Source organism: Maniola jurtina, chromosome 6, assembly GCF_905333055.1.
Source record: "Maniola jurtina chromosome 6, ilManJurt1.1, whole genome shotgun sequence".
In the NCBI taxonomy this organism is placed as follows: Eukaryota; Metazoa; Arthropoda; class Insecta; order Lepidoptera; family Nymphalidae; genus Maniola; species Maniola jurtina.
Window position 1 is genome coordinate 12281748 of NC_060034.1, and position 21378 is coordinate 12303125.

Genomic DNA, 21378 nt, shown 5'->3' on the forward strand with positions numbered 1-21378 from the left:
ATACCCCACATGCTATGGCAACAAAATTTATTTCCGGCTCTTTTTTCACGTATGCGAGCCCCACTGAAAAATGATATGATTTAATTTCTAATTCCACAGGTCCTCCTGAGGGCCAGGGCTCGCGGGGAGAGCAATTCCCTCTCCACGTTCCCCATCCTCAACATCATCCTCGCCCGTCACCAAACTGGACAGACGAGAAACCGGTGCGGCAGCCAGTGATGTCACTAGTAGTGGGTATCTAATCTTATCCTAATCCTAATAATATAATATTAAAAATGTGAAAGTGTGGATGTTTGTTACTCAATCACGCAAAAACTACTAGACGGATTTGGCTGAAATTTGGAATGGAGATAGATTATACCCTGGATTAACACATAGGTTACTTTTTATCCCGGAAAATCAAAAAGTTTCCGCGGGATTTTAAAAAACGTAAATCCACGCGGACGAAGTCGCGGACGTCAGCTAGTAATATTATAAATGTGTAAGTGTGGATGTTTGGATGTTTGTTACTCAATCACGCAAAAACTACTGGACGGATTTGGCTGAAATTTGGAATGGAGATAGATTATACCCTCTGGATTAACACATAGGTTACTTTTTATCCCGGAAAATCAAAAAGTTCCCGCGGAATTTTAAAAAACGTAAATCCACGCGGACGAAGTCGCGGGCATCAGCTAGTAATATTAATAAAGTTTTTACCTACGTTATTACCTACATCTTACTATCTGAATATCCACATTTGGCACATAACTGCCACACTGAGTATCTTGTATTTTTCCACTGCAGCACTGTGGAAAGTTTCGAGGTTATGATGTAATTTGTTTTATTCATGAAACCTTATTCGATACTTACACTTTATAATCATAATAATTATACTAGCTGATTCTCGTGGCTTTAGGCTTTTAAATGGTTCCATTTTTCCTACCCTAATATATTAATGTTACCATGGTAACTATAACTAATTTAATAATAGGCGTTAAAGTATGAAATTGCCGTTCTATTGTAATAGGTACTTCGAATTGACATAGAACCTTCATGGTTTGAGATTTTTGAGTGAAACTTTTTTCATACGGTACCTATGTAGTTCTTCTTTTAAAAAATGTGCTACATTCGATTATCAACTTTCAGTTGTTTTTTTTTATTCAGCTTAGACAATAAAGATGGATACTTCGAAAATTCGTGTGATTTTTGAATAAGAGTTCCGACGCGGAACTAACGCGGCAGAAACAGCTCGCAATATTAATGTTGCGTTTGGAGAGGTGACTGCTAATGAACGCACTGTGCGATTTTGGTTTAAACGCTTTCGTGATGGAAACTTCGATTTGAAGAACGAACCACGTGGAAGACCGCCCACACAGGTGAATAACAATGATTTGAAGGAGATGGTGGAAGCCGATCCGAGCCAAACTACCCAGGAATTAGCGGCATGGTTTAACGTTACCTTACCAACAATATTGACTCATTTGCGTCAAATCAATAAAATAAAAAAATATGAAAAATGGGTGGTTAAAAGTCACAAAAAAACTGGTAAAATATAGTGTTAGTAAAAAAATAACGCAGCACTATTTTTATGATATAGTTAATTTTAATTGTTTCTGAACAACTTAAAGTATTCTAGAGCTCCACATCTTTGAAGATAAAATTGTAGGGTCCAAGAAAGAAGTTGAGGGTACTCGATCGCGTTCGTGTCGGTGGTGGTCCGAACCATTCCATTTGGAAGTTCTCTATTATCTTAGCAATGATAGTTTCAAGCTCCAGCTCAGCTATACGTCGACCTGCTCAAAAAAACCAATTACTATTATCAGTCTTAAAAAAATATACTTAGTTGTAATATTTAAAAACATTTAACAAAACAATATTGCATAAACTATTAAGTGTCGCCGAATTGAAAGTTGAAAGTCCGTGTCCCGCGGGAACTGTCATTTCTTGTGGATTTTTCTAAATTTTTCTTTTATACAAACCATTTTACTGTCAATAACGAACACAACAAAAAAAAAGAATAATCCAATTTGGTGCAGTCGTTTGAAAGTGATGGACGTACATACATTTCGACGATTTATTTTTATTTATACTAATAGATTTTATTTGAATTACTATTTACCTATGCAGCTCCGCACTCCAAACCCGAAGGGGGTATAGGAAAATGGATGGGCATTTCCATAGTATAGAGGGTCAGATTTTCCAACAATCCATCTTTCTGGAATAAACTCTGTAGGTCTTGGAAATTGTTCCTCCATCAAGCACAACTGTTGGTTGCCTACTATAATATTCATCTACAAATGAAATCTTTATTTGAATTTAAGTTATTGTAAATCCATAAGTAAATCCAAATACTGTAAATACTGTGTGTCTGTCTGTTTGTCAGTCCATTCGTCCGTTTGTCTGTTTGCTAGCTTTTCACGGCCCATCCATTTAACCGATTTTGACAGTTACATAGGCTACTTTTTAGTCCCGGGGTTTGTAAAACTAGTATCTACCACGCGCATGGAGTCGCGGGCATCGTTTAGTAAACCATCATGATATTAGGTGAACAATATGTACCCTGTAGATTTTAATTCCCTTGGCAGGTCTCGACAGACAGACAGAAAGACAACGATACCGAACCCTCACAAGTGGCTTATTATCCATTTTGTAGTGCCTTACATTTTCCGGTATTTTGTAACCCAAAATATAGTGTTCTTTTGTAGTTTTTCTGAAATTCCCGCTAACAATAGGAAATAATCTCAAGCTCTCCTTGATGCAAGCTCTGAGATACGGATGCTTTTCTTGTTTCATCAAGACTTCCGCTCTCAATTTCTCCTGCTTTTCAGTATTTATGGCCAGAAGGTAAAGTAACCCCAAAACGGAACTGGCAGTCTGAAACTCAAAAAAAAAACTCAAAATAAAAAACACAGGCAAGTATAATTTATGTCTAATCAGTATTCTTAATAAATAAGATGTCAAATAATAATAATTATTACAAAATAGCTTTTGCATCGTATTGGTTGTAAGGGTAAAAGTAAAAAAAAACTCTTTACAAGAGGGATCCTGAAGTGTTTTTTTTTTAATTTTAATCAACCTATCTAGAAAATTGAATTAAAATATACTTTATAAACACACTTTCATTTACATTAGATATCTTGTTATATATTATGTAGTTTGAGCATTCGTTCATCTGAGTTGGAACGTTGTACAAGTGTTGTTGGCACTTGTGTAAAAGTTTCTAATATAGTACCATCAACGTACAATAAGTAACGCTTGAGTCGCATTGGAAGACAATATGCTAGTAGGTATCTATGAGATAAACTTTACCGTATCAACGCCTGCAAACATCATATCGTTAGCCATCGCCACTGCAATTTTGCGATCGATTTCAAGTAGTTTTTCAAGTATGCTTTTGTCTTTATCATGTGAGTCTCCTTTCAATCTCAATTGGTCTCTAGCCTCGTCTATAAAAAACTCGTTTAACCTGAAAACAAGCATCGTCTTATTCCGTTCTGTTAAACTGTTTAGTAAACAGTTTAGTGTACAACAACCTGGGAAAAAGTCCGGTCTACTGCTCAATTGAGATTGCAAATGTATAGATATATTTTGTTCTGGAAAATAAGTCTGATCTCTGATTGATTATGTTCTGTCCATTTAAATACATACCTACCTCGAACCTCGAATACCATCGATCCTCCCAAGTCCCAACCTCCCGAATTCCCGAAAGAAGGCCAATTTCTAAGCTAAGTCAAATAATCATCGATTTTATACCTCATGCACTTTTTAAATGAAAACTTACTTCATGTGATTCTCATACAATTTCATTCCTTTGTTGAAATCGGGCGTTGCTATATATTTCCAAAGACTAGGTTGAAAATCTAGTTTTTCCGTTGCATCTAGTACGTCATGAATGGTGGCTATCAGCTTCTTAGCAGGAGAATCATCTGGTAAGTTAGGGTCGAAACAATTGAGGCGGCGCCCGAGTGCTACCACTCCGACAGATTCCAATGCCCAAAGGTTCAATACCGTGTACAAATTACCTTCGAGCGTATTTTTCTTGTTACGTATTTGTCTCATTCTGTAAAAAACATACATTTTTAATATCTTTGAACCGAATACCAAGGCAGTGCCCCCTGGTAATTAAGTTTTTTTTTTTTTTGCAATAGTCAGCTTTAACAAGTTATTTGTGCTGTGTAAACATTCGCAGGAAGTATAGGTATATCTGCAAGTTTGTTTCTGCAAAAATTGATTTGTTGCAAATGTAGCATGTATGAAAGTATCGCGGGCGTGTTGTTTAGCTGGCTTCTGCAATTTTAATTGCTAGTAGAAATTATTTTTACATCCAATAAAGCAATTTAGATACAACAAAATTTAATATTGTATGTAAAAACACTAACCTTTGAATCATATCATCTGCAACTTCAGCCATAATGTTGGCGTATTGTTTGATCGGTTTTGGTTTCAACATCACCGAGTTAACGCTATATCGTAATTGTCTCCAATTTTCGCCATTGCTGCAAAAAAATGTTTAGTTTACTTCAATAATGTTCAACGTTTGCAAGGTTATTTTCTGAGCTATTGCTTGCACGCAAGGATTTACATGCAATCAAGTGTTAGCGTAAAAGTTTGCAGTTTGATTGTCACTTGCACTTGTAAATGACGGTTGCACGGTTTGGTTACAAGTTCGAACTATTAACATGCAGCTTACCTGTAGATATACTCAAGCTGCATGCAATTTGCTACTTACATGCACAACACTTGCACAAGAACGCGACTCAAGTGCAGCTTATGCATAAAGTTAAAAATACTAACTCAACAATCAATCCAGAGGAATCATCTTCGCTCTCGTTATAGTAACGTTTTCTATGATATAAAATGGATTCAAAACCTGGCCTGTGCGGTAACGGGTCTTCTTTACGAAACAGCTAAAACATGAAAGTCAATATTTTTATCACTAGTATGGGTATTTGGTATAAAAAATCAGTGTTTTGTTTATCAGTCAGCGCCAAAGTAACGTTCTTGAGTAGATAGTCGTTAAGAATCAAATAATTGTACCAATATGAAAATGTATAATTACCAAATGACTAGAGTGGTAGATAAGTTACCCATAAGTATTTTAAAACTTACATTTATTGCAGCCTCTGGATCAAAGATGTAAATAATTGGCTCAAACCCCAAGTTTCCGTCAAGTCTGACAATAGGGCCGTAATTTTTGTACAATAATTCTTGTAACTCAATAGTGCGTTTATACAGCCATCCTTTAAACACAAGGTAATTGTATAAGAAGCTCTACAATTACATAATTTCTAAAGCTTTTTATTATATTGCTTTGTTCGTATGTTGTAACTAGGTAGTAACTGATTTTTCAGCTAATTCTAATATGTCAGAGTTGAAAGGCAAACACCATAGTTTGGATGATAATTATAGAGATTATGGTTCCATTGAGTGACTCTGATGGTGGACTCTGTGGGAGGTGGACATTGGAACTCTACTTTAGTACTCTGGCGAATGGCAGAGTTATTCAAATCAATCATTTTACTTTATCTTCTCTTGAGTATTTTTCAAAAAATACAATGACAAGAGCCAGATGATGGATATGGAAGATAGTGATTAGAACTCCCCAATGGCATAAATGATAGAATTGTTGTGTTTAGACGTCTTATAGAACACTAACGTATGCCCGCGGCTTCATCCACTTAATCCCTTCAAGGGTTAAATTTTTAAAAATCCAGTCTTAGCAGATGTCTGTGTTATAATAACTATCTGCATGCCAAATAGCCCGATCCATCCAGTATTTCGCGCTGTACGTTGATAAAAGTCAGTCAGTCAGTCACCTTTTTTATATATTAACAAAATAAGTTTGTTTTTTCAAATAAACTTTTACAAGTACATATTTTTGAATTGTCTACGTCGTATGAAATGCATCTACCACTGCACTGCACTCGTTCGGAATTCCTTTTTTATATATTTTGTTCTCATTATCAAGTTTAAATTCTTTTTAGTAAATTAAAAAAAACTTTTACTTTAAAAAGCTTACGTTTTTTACTTTAAACTTATAATTAAGTAGGTACAAGAACTGTTGTTACCTCCTGGAAGAAAATGAAGTAATTGCCCGACTATGGGAAGAGATAGTGGTCCTGGAATCTTATGCCACGGCTTGATTTGGTCTTCAAACTTTTTTACTACTGTACTATTTATTGCAATCATTCTGAGAAATATACGACAAAGAGAATAAAAATAATACGCAATAGTACTAATAAATATTAATTTACTAGCTGACGCCCGCGACTTCGTCCACGTGGATTTAGGTTTTTCGAAATCCCGTGGGAACTCTATGATTTTCCGGGATAAAATCTGTGCTAATCTAGGATATTATCTATCTCCATTCTGAATTTCAGCCAAATCTGTCCAGTGGTTTTTGCGTGAAGGAGTAACTAACATACACACACACACACACACACACACACAAAAACACATACACACAAACTTTCGTGTTTGTGTGAAGTGAGATAACCTCAACGCCATCACCTCAACTCATCATTGGTCTATCTCATTTGTACTCCACTTCTAAACACCTCCTCAGGATGAGGAGGGCTTAAGCCACAATCCACCACGCTGGCCAAGTGCGCATTATTTTTGAATTATTTATTTTTACTAAGAATATTTTAACTTAATCACTATTGAAAATTTTAAGATTCTCGTTTCAAACCAATCTTTGTGTTTTCTACCATAAAGCACTATAAAATATATAAAATAAATACGAAACATGCTTTGTGTATACTTGGACTGCTACCTAAGCACCTCGAACTGCACTGCACAAAAATTTTAGAATGGAATATTAAAATATCTTTCCAAATAATAAATTGTATATATTGTTAAGTACCTTATACATTGATGCCTTTTTAAAGCCACCCTGCCTACGAGGGTTCGTGTTAATTTGTACATCTTTAGTAGAACAAAAAATACTCAATCCAGGAGTTTGGAAAAATGTGGACAAAGTTATTCGAGCTTTAATTCATACTAAGATATCTTTTTGGATACACCGTTATCTATATAGAATGCAAAAGTTATCATTTTCTTGACCTTTCTTGTTAATTTACTCCTCCCTAGCGCAGTGGTAAGCGCTATGGTCTTATTAGTGAGAGATCCCGGGTTCGATTCCCGGCAGGGCTTTGGAATTTTATAATTTCTTTGTCTGGTCTGGTGGGAGGCTTCGGTCGTGGCTGGTTACCACTCTACGGGCAAGGCTATGCCGCCAAGCGATTAAGCGTTCCGGTACGATGCCGTGTAGAAACCAAAGGGGTATGAGTTTAATAAAAACTGCCGTACTCCTTCCAGGTTAGCCCACTTCCATCTTAGACTGCATCATCACATCACATACCACCAGGTGAGATTGCAGTCAAGGGCTAACTTGTATCTGAGTAAAAAAAACTTTACTATAATAATAATTTAATTAAAAAATAAAATCTAGATGTCTTTCAATACAAAATAATATGGTTCTTGGAAGTATATTAAAGCGCACGTCCGTGTTCGTTTTGGTGGCGGTCCAGACCAATCCAGCTTAAAGTTGCTGATCATCTTAGTAATGAGAGTTTCTATCTCCTGAGCAGCAATACGTCGACCTGTCATAAAAAGTTTAAATCAGAGGCTGCAGACATAACAGATCTAAGGTGTATTTCTAGCCAAAGGATTCTAAAAAAGGTAATAGAATTGGTAACTGTAATTGTAGTTACAAAGATAATTCACAAGAACATCTCCAACATCCCAAGATCCTTTGAAGCATTTCTATTTACAAGTGTAAATTAAAAATTTGTAACACCCCCGACAAGTGAAGGTTATAGTAAGAACTAGAAAAGAGCTGATAACTTTTAAACGGCTGAACCAATTTTCTTGGATTATAGCTAAGGACACTCTCGATCAAGCCACCTTTCAAACAAAAAAAACTAAATTAAAATCGGTTCATTCGTTTAGGCGCTACGATGCCACAGACAGATACACAGATACACACGTCAAACTTATAACACCCTTTGTAAGCGCCCTCTAGTTACTTAAGTTATTATTATATATTTAATTACGCTATCATACATACACACATACAAACACTCACGCACACATAAAATTCCATCCTATTACCCGCTCTCACACCCCGCTCCTGTCAGTTACCTTTCAACCTGCGTTTACGCACGTCGAGTCTGAAACCCGCTAACTGCGTGACGCCCGCTTTACAAACGCCACGCGCCGCTTGTGTAAAAAACTCATATAACGCTAAATTAATCACGCAAAAACCCGCTATTAAACTGTAAAAACGCTACGCTAAGTAAATAAGTTAAAATCACATAAACTTTAAAATTAAGTGAAGTGTTCTGCGAATCTGTGCTTCGAAGAAACTATCCACGGAATACGAGAAAGGGAAGACTCCAGACCGTCCGGTGACCTATCCTGCCTAAATCCAGGTATTTATCCTACAATTTCTCTGGTCCTTCGAACCGGATCCTATTTCTCTTCCTAGAATCGTATTCCATATACAATTCAACACTAAACACGCTATTTATTGTATATTTTAATATTCATTGCAATAGAATTATTACGTTCGGAACGTAGGTACCGCCGCTAACAAAAATATACAAAAATCTTGTATAATTACGCATATTTATGTTTAGATCCACGCATTACATTATATTAACGCATTATATATAATTATTTATGTATATTTTTCAATATTTAAAGATTAAAACTTTTTATATCTACCTACAACTAACTCATTATAAAATTATATCGAAATATTAATTCGCCTGTATTGAGTCTTATTCGCTTGAAATAACGTTTATTTTCGCATATCAGATATCAGAATGTCGAAATCTAACGAAACCATTGTTAGATTAGAGGCTAAGAAAGAATTCTTGTTTTTATCAATTCAACAAATATATGATTTAAGTCTGAAGGTGAGTGATCCTGTGAACAAAACGAATTTCTTGGCTCGCGTTCAAAGTTTAGAAAAATTACGTCAAGATTTCGCGATAGTTATAGACGATTTAATTTCAGCCTATTTGAAACATGACCCTCTTTATACGCCGAACTATGCCCCGCTAGGCGCATTTGACACATTATACTGTCAAATTCAATATACTCTAAATGAAATTAAAAGTGAATCTGCTGTGTCACAGTTTGACAACCAATACAGTTTGTTAAATAAAAAATTACCTCCGCTGAATTTAAAAACATTTGATGGCTGTCCGTCAAAATGGACTGTCTTTTATGAAAACTTTTTGAACTTAATACATAACAACAATAGACTCACTGACGTACAGAAAGTCCAATACTTAGTTAGTTGCTTAACTGATAAGGCGCTTTTGGTTTGTTCTGGTATACCACCCACCTCTGAGAATTATCTTATTATATGGAACGCATTATTAGAGAAATATCAAGATACTAGAGTGCAAGCTACTCAATATATAGATACGATTTTAAATTGCAAACAAAATCAACCGCTCGAATCTTTTGTTGATCAATTTTGTTCCGCACAAGCGGCACTGCAACGCCTAGAAATACCAGATTTATCAGACTTTATGATTACACACATTGCACTCTCAAAGTTAAGTAAAGATGTTGTCTCATTATTTGAACAAAATCACAAACACATTAAAATACCTACCTTTTCCGATTTAAATAACTTTCTAAAAGAACAATTAAAAATACAAACATTACGCTCCGTTCAAGTTAACACTCAAACTCCAAATAAAAAACCTAATTCATATAAACCTAAATCGCAAACTCAGACTTATACGAGTACAGTCAGCAACAACAATAATTATAATTTAAATTCTCAAAATACTCAACGTAAGTGCATAATCTGTAAAAATCAAGACGCTCATCCGCTTTACAAGTGTGAGGTTTTTAAAAACCAAGACGCTAAAACTAAGCTAGACATAGTGAGAAAAAATAGATTTTGTGAGTTTTGCCTAGGATTTCATTTAAAATTCCGCTGTAAGAGCCAGGGTCGATGTGGGAACTGTGCATCTAGCTCACATCACAGTCTGTTATGTAGCTCTTTTTCTAAGCCTAGGTATGAACCCGGGACCTCACAGTCACATGCCACCGCTTACTCACCGAACCGCTATGGTGCTAACAACAATAACACTCCGATACAGATGCCACCGCAGAATGATAAATCTAATGATTTGCCAAAGATTACAGCACCACCTCCCGCACCTCACGCTCCGCCAAGTAATCCTATAGAATTAGCACTTTCGGTGACTACCTCTTCACGCAATTATTCGAAAGATACAACTGTACTTTTACCTACCGCCAAAGTAAATGTATGTAGTAACAATACGCAATACGCTATCCGTTTATTTTTAGATACCGGTTCAATGACTAATTTTATATCAAAAGAATGTTGCCAACGCTTAAATTTGAAAATTAAATTCGCTCCGTCAGTTGTAAAAGGCATTGGTCAAACAGAAAGCACATCACTGGGATTCGTAACATTTAAAATTTACTCTCGCTTTGACTCACGCTGTTCTTATACTATTACCGCTAGGGTGATAGACACAATTACCGACCACTTACCAAACGCTCGTATCGATGTTTCCCAGTTAACTCATTTACGCGCATTGCCATTGGCTGACGACGATTATCATACTCCAGGGCCGATCGATTGCCTAATCGGTAATGAACTGTTCCCCTTCTTGCTTGGGTGTGACAGAGTGGTCTCGCCTCGTTCGTCTGTAGTCGCAGTTCAAAGCACGCTAGGCTACATACTGATGGGGAGAGCAGACTGCGCAGCTCACAACTCGACTCACCGCTCAAACGATTTTAAAACTTTTTTATGTCACACAGACTCTCCGTCACTTGATGAAATTACTGAACGCTTTTGGTCATTAGAAAATGTACCTAATAAAATTCACATAAGCCCTGATGATGAAGCATGTGAACGCATCTTTAAAGATACTTACTCACGCGATGAAACAGGCCGATATACTGTTCACTTACCCTTTAAAGATGATCCCGCTAAACTCGGTGACTCATACTCAAACGCCAAACTCCGCTTTCTTCAATTGGAGAAGAAATTAAACGCTAATCCCGCTCTTCGTAAAGATTATAACGCAACCATTCAGTCATACATTGACAAAGGTTATCTCACGAAAGTAGACAACCCTTCACGCGATATAAATTGTTATTATATTCCGCACAGAGCTGTTTATCGCCCTGATAAGCAGACTTCGAAAACTCGCATCGTTCTAAACGCTTCAAGTCGAACTACCTCCGGAAAATCGCTTAACGATTTATTATATGTAGGTCCTAACTTACAAAATAACATATTTGAACTCTTAATAAATTTACGCTTATTCTCAATTGCAGTAACCGCAGATATTGAAAAACAATATTTTCAATTAAATTTAACGCCCGCGCATCACGCTTTTCAAAGAATACTTTTTAGATTTGACACTGAGCAATCTATTGACACTTATAACTTCACCGTAGTATCATTTGGAGTATCTAGTTCACCTTATCTCGCTATGAGAGTCTTGCGTCAGCTAGCTGAAGACAGCATTGACAGGTACCCGCTCGCAGCTAATGAAGCTACTCATCACATGTACATGGACGATTACATAAACTCAATCGATGGTTTTGAGAAAGCCAAAGCAACTTATCATGAAATGGTCGATATGTTCAACTCAGGTGGTTTCAATTTAACCAAATGGATCTCCAATGACACTAAATTTCTAAATGAAGTTCCTAGCTCTCATAAAAATCCGCACGCAATTAATTTTGATTCAGATGCTCAAGACGTTACAAAAATAGTAGGAATGCAGTGGCATCCTAAACTCGATACTTTTACTTTTAAAATCAATGCTAAGGAAAGTCCACGCGATTATACAAAACGCTTAATTCTTTCGATTACCGCGCGCCTGTTCGATCCAATCGGTCTAATAGGTCCTGTTACCGCTTTTATGAAACTTCTCGTCCAAGAATGTTGGAAATTAAATCTCGACTGGGATACTCCAGTACCCAGCTCAATCGCTCAACAGTTTGAACAATTTTGTAATGAACTACCACATTTAGAACAAATCAAAATTCCACGCTACGTAGGGATGAACTCTGAATCCCATGTAACGCTCATAGGTTTTTCTGACGCTAGTGAAAAATGCTATGGAGCCGCCGTTTACATACGCGTAAGTTCAGATAAACATTCTTCTGGCTCTGTTCATTTGCTCGCTTCAAAATCTAGAGTCGCACCGCTTAAGAAAACATCACTCGCTCGACTCGAGCTTTGCGCATCTCTTCTATTAGCCAGTTTAATTGATTTGATACGTGAAACTCTTAGTAAGCGCTGCAAAATAAATAACATTTACGCTCATAATGAAAATTTTGAAGAAGCAAAAATTACTGTTCTAGCAGTTGAAACTTCTGTTTCCGACGCTCATCATCCGATTGATATTTTAGCCGAACGCTCTTCTAGCTGGTCTAAATTATTGCGCACCATTGTTTACATGTTAAGATTCTCCAAACGCTTAAAATCACGCGGTTCTATTACAGTTTCAGATCTAGATTTTGCAGAAACTTATATAATTCGCTATGTTCAAAATAAACATTTTTCTCAAGATATTCACGCTCTCAAAAATAATAAACCTTGCTCGAAATCGATCTTAAAACTTAACCCATTTCTCGCAGACGACATCATCAGAGTTGGTGGTCGTTTAAGCAATTCGCAATTAAATTTTGGTCAAAAACATCCAATAATCTTACCTTCTAAAGACCGCATCACTCAGCTAATAGTTGATTATTATCATATCACTAATTTGCATACAGGACCCGCGTTATTACTCGCTTTACTCAGACAGAAGTTCTGGATCATTGCTGCCAGAAACTTGGTTCGACAACGTGTACACAAATGCAATATTTGTTTTCGCGCTAACCCTCAATCTACTTTTCCACAAATGGGAGAGTTACCCGCTTTTAGAGTAGCGCAAGTTAAAGCCTTCGTTCACACCGCTGTGGACTACATGGGACCTTTCTTTGTAACTCACATTCGCCGCCGAGGTATTAAAAGTCATAAAGCGTACGTCTGCATATTTACATGCATGACTACCAAGGCAGTACACCTAGAATTAGTCTCAGATCTTAGTTCTGACTTATTTCTTGCAGCTTTTTTAAGACTAAGCGCACGCAAAGGCCCTGTAAGTCTAATATACAGCGATGGAGCTACTACCTTTTTTGGTGCTAAACGCAAATTAGATGAACTTTACACTCTCATACAGTCCAATGCTCATAAAAATTTCATTGAAAATCGCCTCGCAGAACATCGTATTCAATTTAAACATAGCCCGCCTTACGGCCCGCATTTTAATGGTCTTAGCGAAATTAACGTTCGTTGTGTAAAAACGCATTTATACAAGGTAGTAGGGACACAAATCCTTACTTATGAAGAATTAAATACAATTATAATTCAAATCGAAAACTTATTAAATAGTAGACCATTATGTATTTTAAGCTCTGATCCGTCAGATCTTTCCGCACTTACGCCCAATCATTTTCTCAATCTCACTCCCGCAAAATATTTACCTGTCGAGGATTTAACGGATATTCCCGACAGCCGCTTATCCCGCTATCAATTGTTAACTAAAATTACTTGTTCTTTCTGGAAACGCTGGAGCCAAGAATATTTGACTTCTTTACAACACAGACAAAAGTGGAATACTCCATCCAACCCTGTGAGTCTTGGAGCTGTTGTTGTAATCAAAGACTCCAACGTTCATCCTCTTTGCTGGCCTTTAGGAGTTATAGAAGAACTCTATCCAGGGAAAGACAGTATAATTCGAGCAGTCAAAGTTAGAACGCGTTCCGGAAGCTACATCAGACCTGTAGTTCGGATATGCCCTCTACCTTCCCAATAGGCTGCTATTAACTCTATTTAAACGCTTTTAACGCTATAATTTTTATCTCTCTCTCTTGCAATTCGTTCTGTTTAGAGGACTTACCTCTAGGCGGGGGAAGTTGTAAGCGCCCTCTAGTTACTTAAGTTATTATTATATATTTAATTACGCTATCATACATACACACATACAAACACTCACGCACACATAAAATTCCATCCTATTACCCGCTCTCACACCCCGCTCCTGTCAGTTACCTTTCAACCTGCGTTTACGCACGTCGAGTCTGAAACCCGCTAACTGCGTGACGCCCGCTTTACAAACGCCACGCGCCGCTTGTGTAAAAAACTCATATAACGCTAAATTAATCACGCAAAAACCCGCTATTAAACTGTAAAAACGCTACGCTAAGTAAATAAGTTAAAATCACATAAACTTTAAAATTAAGTGAAGTGTTCTGCGAATCTGTGCTTCGAAGAAACTATCCACGGAATACGAGAAAGGGAAGACTCCAGACCGTCCGGTGACCTATCCTGCCTAAATCCAGGTATTTATCCTACACCCTTCTTTTTGGGTCGGGGGTTAAAAATAAATAATATACCTATAATATATTATATTATATTATAATATATATATTATAATTATAAAATAATTAAATAATTATATAATATATATATTATAATATAATATAAATATTATAATTATAAAATAAATAATCCCTTCACTTGTCGGGGGTGTTATAAATTTTTAATTTACACTTGTAGCTATAAAATTTATATTGACTCCTGGTTATATAGATGTAGCAAATACGTTTAAACGATTTAAAATAGTAGTTATCCACTAGTTTTTACTTATCACCACTCTTACAAGACATTTACTTCACGACCACTAATTCAAGAATGCAGTGTACGACCGTTATGGACTAAGAGCCAGCGCGTGCCAGACCTTCCTTATTTTATAAAAAGCTGAGCGTTTATTTGCGTCCCCAGTACAGGGAGAAACGATCGGCGACTATGAAAAAAAAAAAGTCTAATTTTTTTTCTTCGAAATAAGTGTTAGAAATCACGTCTTGCATAGCCAGACGCTTAGTGTCGTGGCAACCCCCTGCCAGACGCCCTTAGGGAGTTGTTACGATAATTATAAGTGTCTGGCAATGCATGATGTGATATCTAATACTATACCGAAGGAAATATAAAAAATTAGTCTTTATGCTTTGATGTAAGATTTTTTACACCTTTATTACCTGTTATCTCCCAAAGCCACCATGATCCAAACTAGATCGCTGATCGTTTCTCCCTGTATTGGAGACGCAGAGACACTTTTAATTTATATAAAATAACGAAGGTCTAGCACGCACTGGCTCTCTCCCTATTATAAAATGACGTAAACTTTAACGACATTCAAAGTAAATAATGTTTGAGATTCAAGATGTACCTACTCGGGCTTCAGCGGATGTGCACTATTTGCAATGCCATTGTGATGTTCGGATCAAGGAAACGGGTTTATTTGAACACCGTTTTTATTAAATCGAGCGTAGTTTTATTTTAAAATATAAATAGATGTACTCGTGCAAAAAGGAGTAAGTATGTAGCACATAGAGTTAGTTATATTCTAGACTAGCTGATGCCCGCGACTTCGTTGCTGTGGATATAGATTTTTTTTAATCCCGTGGAAACTTACTGATTTTCCAGGATAAAAAGTAGCCTATGTGTTAATCCAGGGTATAACCAGGGTATAATCAATCTCCATTCCAAATTCGTTCTAGTAGTTTTTGCGTGAACGAGTAACAAACATACACACATACACACAAACTTTTAGCTTTATAATATTAGTGTGATTTTCACTTAAAATTCAAACTTTAACTTGTACCTATACCAAAAAATTTACTGTTTGTGGGTTGCATTCTATTTTTATAAAATGTCCAATATAATATGCTGCGATAGAAAGAGTCACCATAGCTTTACCATCTGATGCACAAAAAGAGTATAATATAATACCTTAGTCACTCTAATTTTTCAAAATGCGATTCTTTGTGCGTTCAATTATTATTTTAGAAAACGTGTGACCGAACTTGCTGTTAATTGTAGCATTTGCGAAGCAGTTGAGATTTTTCTTAGGCTCAGCGCACACCGGCAGAGTGGAATGGAGCCAACGTGCAGCATATTACTTGATAACATCTCAAACGAAGATTTTTTATGCAGTTGTGGAGCGCACAGGTGCGCCGCACATCCTTTAATTCTCCTCCTTATTTTGTTTTTAGTAAGTGGGTAGGTAGTATACCAATTTCAACGATAATAATATCAAAATATATTGGTAGGCATCTACATAAATATAACTTTAATTTAAGGTTAATTTTTTATCAGCAGTTTATAAATCCCAAAGCCAGTAAGTACTTTACTGTTTTAACTTATAAAATATAACAAAAACATTTGAACGGAAACAATTATGTTGACCTTTTATGGTGAATAGAGCGCACAGTGTGATCGACCATTAACTCGCAACTGACCGTCAAGCTAGGACGCATGAGTCATTGAAATTGCATATAAAATGTTTGTTTTGGTGTCCAAAGTGTTTCTTCTCCTCATAATTTCTCATGTACAGAGTGTTCCTAAGAAAGTGAAGTCATACTCGGAGCTAAAGTCTTGTGATATCGGCGACTTGGCAGATGAAATAGCCTCTTATGATACGGTCGTCAAAGATATAATAGATTACGTCGTGAGCGGTCCTTTCAAAGGGAAGACTTATGATGAGTAAGTAATTTTGTTCCTTGATGCTTATGATACGTATTAAATGGTAGATATATTTAATACTGAAGAGCGAAATGATGAAATCTCAACTTTTTATTAAAACCCACCTATTTCATAATAATTCCTTATAGCTTTAAAAGACCGTAGCGTAGATAACTGAAAGAATACTACTATCAAAAATTCAAAAGAATTTCTAAGAAGCATTTGCGCTTTACGAAATATTTGAATCGAAATACATATAGGTATGAAAGGAAAAGGTGACGGACTGACTGACTAACTCATCTACCAATGTACCTACCTCGAACTACTGGACGGATCCAAATAAGTACGCGAAACCAAAATAAAGTGCAAATCATGCATATTTTATCATTTACTACGGCTGGCAACCCTAGCTAGGATAGTGCAACGGGTGGGATACAAACCTCCGACCTTCCGGTGTCTTTCTTTAGTTTGCTTCCTGACCTTTGACCACACCACAGTAGATATGCATAATATTATCAGCAGACAGTCCCTAAGCCGGGCTCACTTAGTCACGTGACTCGTGTAAGTGGATAATAATATTATTATGATTAATGCTCATGAGTAGGTAATAGTGATATAAGAAGACTTAAACTTAATAAAATTTATTTATAAAGGCCCACCTCCATTTTGTTTGAAACATATTAAGCAGGATTCTTTCATATTCATAGGTCATAGGATTCTAAGGAAATTTTTCATGACATTTCTATAATATTTTGAACACGTAAGATTGAATTATGTAGGCACCTACTTTGTTTTCTGTTTATTTGTTAAATAACTTCTGAACGAGCACGTGTTACGACTTTATAAGATAAACTGATTAGATAAAGTAGAGATCTTCTAGTCATGTCTTGCTTAATCCTTCATCTTTCAATCAAGAGTTGTAATAAATCGACACAACTGATAGATTTTTTTAAATCGATAAGATATTCACTCAACGAAAGGGGCATTTCTATCACAACATCGCAATATCTTAAAGGCATCGGCGGCAAAATGAGTTTTCCCGCCCGAATCCTTTTATCTTTTTTTATTATTTTTGTAAGTGAGGCAAAAGTTGTGCCAGAGTATAGTCCCGCCTGCAAAAGTTTACTAGGCGAAGATTTGATAAAGGAAATAGGTTCATACAGGCATGTGAAGGATGAGATATTTCGATATGTTTTGGATGGTGACTTTAAACGAAGAACTTTTGATGAGTGAGTATAGTATAAGTGGAATCTGTAGGCATTAGGTAGTTGTGTAGTCTAATTTTGTTTGTGTTTCAAAAAAACATACCAACCAGCCATCATCATCATGATGCCCATCGCCGACTCACTTACGCACGGGTCCTCTCTCAGAATAAGAAGAGTTTAGGCCACAGTCCGCCCAGCACGGATTCGTAAACTTCACACACTTTGAAAACATGATGACCTTTCAGGTATACACTATACAGGTTTCCTCACGATATTTTCCTTCACCGTTAAAGCAAGTGAAATTTAATTACTTAAAACTCACATAGCTTTGAAAAGAGTACACCCCCGGGATCGAATTTCCAACCTTCCAAAAGGACCGACATCTTATAGACTATCACCGTCTTTATCATCCGGTACAGAAGGTCGAAACAAAATACTGGGTCTTATCATAGTAGTTATATCAAACAATCGCAACATTATAAATAATCGTCACTTCTAATATAATATGGATTTTTGTAATTAATCATTGATATTTTATTTTTCAGACTCGCAAAATTTGTAGATAGGTTTGGAGCTCGTCCATCTGGGTCTAAAGTTCTCGAAGATTCCATTGATTATATGATTCAGCTAACTCGGGAGGAGGAAATAAAACACGTTGTTACAGAAGATGTAGAGGTAATCTTACTTCATTTTATTTATTTATTAGAAGACCTAGTTTTAGTATTTAATTTAGTTTAGAACTGAAAAATGATTCACGTTTACAGGTACCACATTGGATAAGAGGAACAGAAAAATTAACCATGGTTCATCCCAGAATAAAAGATATCGCGTTATTAGGTCTTGGAAAAAGTGTGAGTACACCACCAAATGGCATTTCAGCAGAAGTTGTAGTTGTACATAACTTCGACGAATTAGAAAAAACACCAGATAAAGATGTGGAAGGAAAAATTGTTCTGTATGATCCAAAATTTACAACTTATGGTGAAACTGTAGTATACCGATCTCAAGGTGCTGCGAAAGCCGCAGCAAAAGGAGCCGTTGCATCGTTAGTTCGATCTATTGCCCCATTTTCAATAAACACACCACATACAGGATCACAATATTATGACGAAAAAATAAAAAAAATACCTGCAGCTGCCATATCTCTTGAAGATGCAGATTTAATAAGGAGAATGTATAATAGAAAAGAAAAAATTGTCTTAAATATAACAATGTCCTCAACACTTGAAACAAAAATCTCAAGAAATACACTTATAGATCTTAAAGGAACAAATTATCCTGAGAAGCTAGTGATAGTTTCCGGCCATATTGATAGCTGGGATGTTGGACAAGGAGCGATGGACGACGGAGGTGGTCTTTTTGTTAGTTGGGCAGCACCTGTTGTTTTAAAACGTCTAAACTTAAGACCAAAAAGAACACTTAGATCTATTTTTTGGACAGCTGAGGAACTCGGTCTTATTGGTGCCTATGCATATGAAGAAAAACACAGAAAGGAAAATCAAAATATTAATTTCATAATGGAATCAGATGAAGGCACATTTGCTCCTAGAGGTTTGGTAGTAGCTGGTACTCCAAAGGCACGCTGTATTGTGGCTGAAATTTTGAAACTTTTTGAATCTGTAAATGCCACTACATTGGTGGAATCTGATAGTCCTGGATCAGATATTGCTGTTCTTATTCAAAAAGGTATTCCGGGAGCTAGTCTACACAATGCTAACGAGCGCTACTTCTGGTTTCATCACACCGAAGGAGACACGATGAATGTGGAAGATCCAGATGAACTTGATTTATGTACTGCCTTTTGGACTGCTGTGGCTTATATTATAGCTGATATTTCCGCTGATATTCCTCGATAATAATGTTGTAATATAAGTGCCAAAATTGAAAAAAATAAAGTTTTGTGATTTGGTATACCTGTCAAACAAACAACCACAAAAAAAAAATATATATAAATCTTTTAATTTTAACGAACCAAGTCATAAAAGTGGCCACACACTTGCAGCTGACCAAATCTGTCCAACCTATCTATCTTTACGATGAAAATAAGATTTGTACATTTAACATTAGTTCTAAATTTGATAAAATATAAACGTCCTAAATCCGTAAAAACTGATTTTGTATGAGGCATTACTATGTAAAAACAAAGTTTGGTCTAGTAATAAATTTTCATTGCGATAATAATATTTTCAGAGCGAAAATTCTCTCAACTTTGCCCATTATTCAACGGGGATTAGCATAATTTTGTTCAAGGCACCAATTACTAACTCCTATTATATCTTTTGCCTATTACTACATTAATTAATTGTAATTTCGTTTAGTAAAAAAATCTGCTGTTCTCTACAAACATGTCATATTACTTATAGAGAGAGAGTCCACGAGCGTTATCTTGTAAAGGTGAAAGTTTCTCTGCGTATTTTCTCCAACACCGAATATTAGAAATCACGTCATGCATTACCAGACAGTATTATGGCAACCCCCTGCCAGAGACCCTTAAAGTTTAAAAGTTTTATGATAATATACAAGTACCATGGAGCTAGCTTCGTTTGAGTTGAGGCCAACATAGCGGCAACATAAAGAATAAATTAATATCACGTAATTAATAGTTTTAATTTATTTTTATAATTTTATTTATGTCACACGTTTGTTTAAATACTGAATTCCATTTCACAAATGCGAAATCGTGTTTTGTTGGTTTGTCCTTCGATCACGTTATGCATGATAACTATACTAACATAAGCTACTTTTTATCCGAAAAAAATCTAAGAGTTCTCACAGGCTCTTCAAAAACGTAGCTAAGCAAATCTTGCGTAAACGTCGCGGGCATCAGCTAGTATAAAATAATGAGATTTAAGAGCTGTTGACCTCAAGTTCAGAAAAGCCTAGTATCTAAATTTATTACTCGGTTCTCCCAAACCAATTCAGTATTCCCAGAAACGATAGCGGTTTTTACAAATTAATTGTTACCTAATAAGTACGCTATGATTGTGATAAGGGTGCCTTGCACTCTCACACAGATACCTATCTTCTTTTTGTTTGTATGTTCTGGGTTTTTGCAATAAAGTTTACTATCTACTAGTACTAAAGTATTATTAATTGAAACCATAGAGATATTAGTATAATAGGTCCATGCTTGAACCATATTATATTGTCTGTCATTTTTTCCAAGTTTTTTCCTTATGTTCTGTAAAAATGTAAAATGACTAATTGCTATCGATCCACCCTGGCTTCGCATATAGCAATTGTGAGTTATAGCTTTTAGATTTTTTTTTTTTTAGATCTACTGAAGAGGATGAATGAACTAACTCTAGTAAAGTTGTTACACTTGAATAGATTGTTGTGTCTGACGTCATATTTGTATACATAACTCTGAACGCTAATCTCCACGTTACTTACCACATCCACTTATCCTAGTCTATCTGTCTAGTCGTCAAGGGAAGCCGTTTGACCGATTTTGTTGTTACAGAGATTAATATTATACCTGACTCATTCGATAGCGGGGACCCTAAGTTCTCAAGTTCTCAGGTTTTCTAAATTTACTACGCGAAAAGACGCCTAAATAAATGGGCACTTGAGGACCGGGGTAGGGCAGCAGGTACCTGAGTA

The 21378-nt window shown here is 36.1% G+C and overlaps 2 protein-coding genes and 1 long non-coding RNA gene across 4 annotated transcripts; 1 reads left to right on the forward strand and 2 right to left on the reverse strand.

Annotated features, from left to right (window-relative positions):
- Nucleotides 1–1569: 1569 nt before the first annotated feature.
- On the reverse strand, nt 1570–6923 carry LOC123866426 (cytochrome P450 CYP12A2-like). 2 transcript variants are annotated; one of them, XM_045907990.1, is made up of 10 exons: nt 6848–6923; nt 6051–6172; nt 5092–5222; nt 4777–4889; nt 4362–4478; nt 3764–4042; nt 3292–3448; nt 2644–2856; nt 2102–2273; nt 1570–1775 (listed from the first exon to the last, which is right to left on the reverse strand). In XM_045907990.1, exons 1-10 carry the CDS (start codon nt 6907–6909, stop codon nt 1615–1617), a joined length of 1527 nt encoding a protein of 508 aa, XP_045763946.1. In that variant the 5' UTR covers nt 6910–6923; the 3' UTR covers nt 1570–1614. The 2 variants fall into 2 exon arrangements, with proteins under 2 accessions (XP_045763946.1, XP_045763945.1); XM_045907989.1 differs by having other exon boundaries at nt 2644–2862.
- Nucleotides 6924–14871: 7948 nt separating this feature from the next.
- Nucleotides 14872–20281, reverse strand: LOC123866460. Its single transcript, XR_006796201.1, has 3 exons — nt 20264–20281; nt 17354–17356; nt 14872–14945 (listed from the first exon to the last, which is right to left on the reverse strand). It is a non-coding gene; the product is annotated as an uncharacterized LOC123866460 (long non-coding RNA).
- On the forward strand, nt 16308–19682 carry LOC123866430 (carboxypeptidase Q-like). The gene is made up of 3 exons (XM_045907993.1): nt 16308–16591; nt 18321–18450; nt 18540–19682. Exons 1-3 carry the CDS (start codon nt 16389–16391, stop codon nt 19629–19631), a joined length of 1425 nt encoding a protein of 474 aa, XP_045763949.1. The 5' UTR covers nt 16308–16388; the 3' UTR covers nt 19632–19682.
- Nucleotides 20282–21378: the final 1097 nt, after the last annotated feature.

Excerpts from the sequence above, each read along its gene's own strand:
- LOC123866426 (XM_045907989.1), bottom strand. The coding sequence starts at position 6,909 with ATGTACAAATTAACACGAACCCTCGTAGGCAGGGTGGCTTTAAAAAGG. Across the intron at positions 4,890-5,091 it reads ATCCAGAGGCTGCAATAAAT|CTGTTTCGTAAAGAAGACCC; the intron begins GTAAGTTTTAAA and ends TTCATGTTTTAG. Across the intron at positions 3,449-3,763 it reads TTGTATGAGAATCACATGAA|GTTAAACGAGTTTTTTATAG; the intron begins GTAAGTTTTCAT and ends GCTTGTTTTCAG.
- LOC123866430 (XM_045907993.1), top strand. The coding sequence starts at position 16,389 with ATGTTTGTTTTGGTGTCCAAAGTGTTTCTTCTCCTCATAATTTCTCAT. Across the intron at positions 16,592-18,320 it reads AAAGGGAAGACTTATGATGA|ACTCGCAAAATTTGTAGATA; the intron begins GTAAGTAATTTT and ends TTTATTTTTCAG. Across the intron at positions 18,451-18,539 it reads TTGTTACAGAAGATGTAGAG|GTACCACATTGGATAAGAGG; the intron begins GTAATCTTACTT and ends TCACGTTTACAG.